The following is a 2,936-nucleotide window of genomic DNA, read 5'->3' as shown; positions in this document are numbered from 1 at the left end:
TTTAAGTCGGATTGGACATAAACTCTTCAAAATCGTAGACCTGAGAATTCCTTAGGTAAACTTTTACCCACGCTAAAACCCTCGAAATCTTGCTGCCAAGAATGCTTTCCAAATAGTCACTAAGACTGGGATGCCGTGAACACACTTGTATGTGCGGTGCATCTAATTGGCGCCTATCATGGCATGGGCTGCATTTTAAGAAAAGTGCAGGAAGTCATTTTCGCTAATCAACAAGATTGTTACTGCATCATCTAAAGCTCATGTTCATTTAGAGCCACTTTGGTGGCTTTTGAGTAATGACGGTAAGTGGCCGGACGGTGCTACGTTAACTTCCTAGAGAAAAGGGACGCAACGTATGACGCAAGAGCCGCAACTTATCAAGAGCCGCTTCAATTGGTGCCGAAAGGAAGAGGAATAAATATGAGCATATTATTAACCATTTGGCCTGAGATGTTTGGCGCTGTGACGTTGGGACGTAAGACAACATTAGGATGCAGACACTAGGACGCGGACATTGGACCGCAAGACAGTAGACCGCAAATGGAATAGACCACAGGCATTAGACCGTGGACATTAGGACACAAACATTAGGACGTGGACATTGAGACGCGGACATTGGGATGCGGACATTAGAACGCGTGAATCATGTAGGCCACCTTACAAAGCAGAGATTAGGTCGCAGGTAGGACAATAAAAGGTATAATTAAATTAAACCAATGTAATTGCACTTATTTCATCTGTGTATGCGCCCTATCGTATCGTCCTAGCCTAGGATCTGTGTCCTAACCTAATCTCCATTCTCCGCCTCTCAGTGTCTGCGTCCCAATGTCCGCGTTCCAATGTCTGCGCCCTAATTTGTGCGTCCTAATGTCTGCGTGCTAATGTCTACGTCCTAATGTCCGCGTCCTAATGTCTGGCAACCTAATGCCCGGTCACCGGATCGTTCTACTTATATTAATTGTTAATATATGCTTTTGATAATAATTTTTTGTTTTAATTTTGAAAATGCGGAATGTTGAAAATAAAGTGGCACAACCCTGTATTAAAGCATTATTGCATCGTTGTATGAATAATGCTGAATGTGTATAAATTATGTCACTTTACATAAAAAATAAACAAAGATAACCTAGAAATTATCTAACCAAAAAATAAGTCAAGTTTTGTGAATCAAGTTCTATAATGATCAATACGAGATCATTTTTTCCAGTTATCAACCGCCTGAATAGAAATATTCACACGTCAAACGTCCAGAATGAAATTCAGAAGCAGACTCGTTTAAGAGTTGTCGATAACAGCGAAATTGGGAAAAGAGCAATGGCCGAGGGCAGACCACCTAAGTGCATACACGTTTATAACAAGACGGGTGTTGGTAGATTGGGTACGTTAGTTGTTCACCAAGATCAATTAACAATCTATGTAATTTTCTAGGGGATAAAGTGTTAGTAGCCATCAAAGGCGAAAAGAAGAAGGGCGTCTTGGTTGGTTTAAAGCAAAATCAAAAAACGAAAGTTCCGAAATTTGATAGTAACAACCTAGTTTTAATTGACGATGGTGGAACTCCTTTAGGAACAAGAATTCACGTTCCAATACCGACAGTGTTAAGAACAATTTTAAAAGAAAAAACTTATGCTAAGGGTACTGATTATACAAAATTACTTGGAATTGCTTCAAAATTTGTGTGATTAGAAATTTAATATACGAGTATTTTATGTAGTAGTTTAAGCATTTTTTATTAGAATTTACTAACGAAATCTATTCTATATGAATTAAAAGTAGGGCTGTGGTAGTTTACTTTTGTCAGATACTAAAGCGGAATGTTTAAAAAATTAAGGTGCTAAAGAGGTGATAAAAAGAAATTCAAAGACGAACACACGTTTAACAATTCTGACGTGCTTCATTCTCCAGGACTCCAGAAGTAAACTACCACTGTTCTACATACTTGTGTGTGCTGCTGTGGCTTTAGTTAGTCAAGTCCATTTAATTAACACATCAAACACGCCTATTGTCTTATTGGTGACAATTTTGGGAGTTGAAGGATTCTATAAAAATATCTTGCTTTTTAACTATGAACTAGTGTATATCACCTGTTCCAGAGTAAGTGAATCTGGTGTGTTTTTTATACAGTAGGGAACCTCTGTATTGTGTTCCATTTAAATTCCACTGTCTAGTATTGTTTATAAAAGAGTCATAGCTTCCAAATTTTAATATTAATATTCAGATACAGCTTTACAGTTTATATGGGTTGAAACTTCAATACTTTATTTAGGAACATGTGTATCATAGCAATAACAATTTTTTATAATACCTAAATTGTAGGCTAGTCAGGGGGATGGGAGACAAAGATACATTCAATTTTAATATTGAAGATACTTTTGAATCTCAAATCCTGATATGTTGGCCTGAGGTGTCATACAGACTCATTTTTACCACACCAGTCATACAATACCTTTTTTTCGTATCCATTTACTCCATATTAAGAAACAGGTGTATGATATTACCCTGAATTTTTTCAGATTTTTTATTGACTCGATTTTTCATTATATACCTACATTGTGCTCAAGTTAAGGATGTCTATCATGGAAATAGTCACATCAGAGAAAAGAGTTACCTACCAGTCATGGTTTAAAGAAAACCAGAAAATTCCAATAACTTATTCCAAAGATATGCCAGAAAAACCAGAATCTCCAATGTCTTTTTTATTTTTTTCTGATGTTATTTGAACAGATACAAGACAATAAAAACCACTTTCTCATTGCCACTTTTTGAGCTCTACAAGATACCAAATTTTCAATACAACGTTTCATTTCGGAGAAATCATCAACTTTATTTTTTATATGGCCCGTAAAAAAAGTATACACTGTATTGAGTAGCATTTTTCTTACAAATTCTATACACGGAACCCACAAAAAACAAAAGTTGGAAACTGTTGGTTTCAA

At 36.3% G+C, this 2,936-nt stretch overlaps 1 protein-coding gene across 1 annotated transcript; it reads left to right on the top strand.

Annotated features, from left to right (window-relative positions):
- Positions 1-1,112: 1,112 nt before the first annotated feature.
- On the top strand, positions 1,113-1,868 carry LOC116168590 (39S ribosomal protein L14, mitochondrial). The gene is made up of 2 exons (XM_031484508.1): positions 1,113-1,378; positions 1,429-1,868. Exons 1-2 carry the CDS (start codon positions 1,180-1,182, stop codon positions 1,680-1,682), a joined length of 453 nt encoding a protein of 150 aa, XP_031340368.1. The 5' UTR covers positions 1,113-1,179; the 3' UTR covers positions 1,683-1,868.
- Positions 1,869-2,936: the final 1,068 nt, after the last annotated feature.

Source organism: Photinus pyralis, unplaced genomic scaffold (genome assembly GCF_008802855.1).
Source record: "Photinus pyralis isolate 1611_PpyrPB1 unplaced genomic scaffold, Ppyr1.3 Ppyr1.4_LG4, whole genome shotgun sequence".
Lineage (NCBI taxonomy): Eukaryota > Metazoa > Arthropoda > Insecta > Coleoptera > Lampyridae > Photinus > Photinus pyralis.
This window is presented reverse-complemented; position numbering and strand designations above follow the sequence as displayed.

What these genes read in the sequence shown, in the direction of transcription:
- LOC116168590 (XM_031484508.1), top strand. Translation starts at nt 1,180, where the DNA reads ATGATCAATACGAGATCATTTTTTCCAGTTATCAACCGCCTGAATAGA. An exon ending in GACGGGTGTTGGTAGATTGG is followed by an intron (nt 1,379 to 1,428) that starts GTACGTTAGTTG and finishes GTAATTTTCTAG; the next exon opens with GGGATAAAGTGTTAGTAGCC.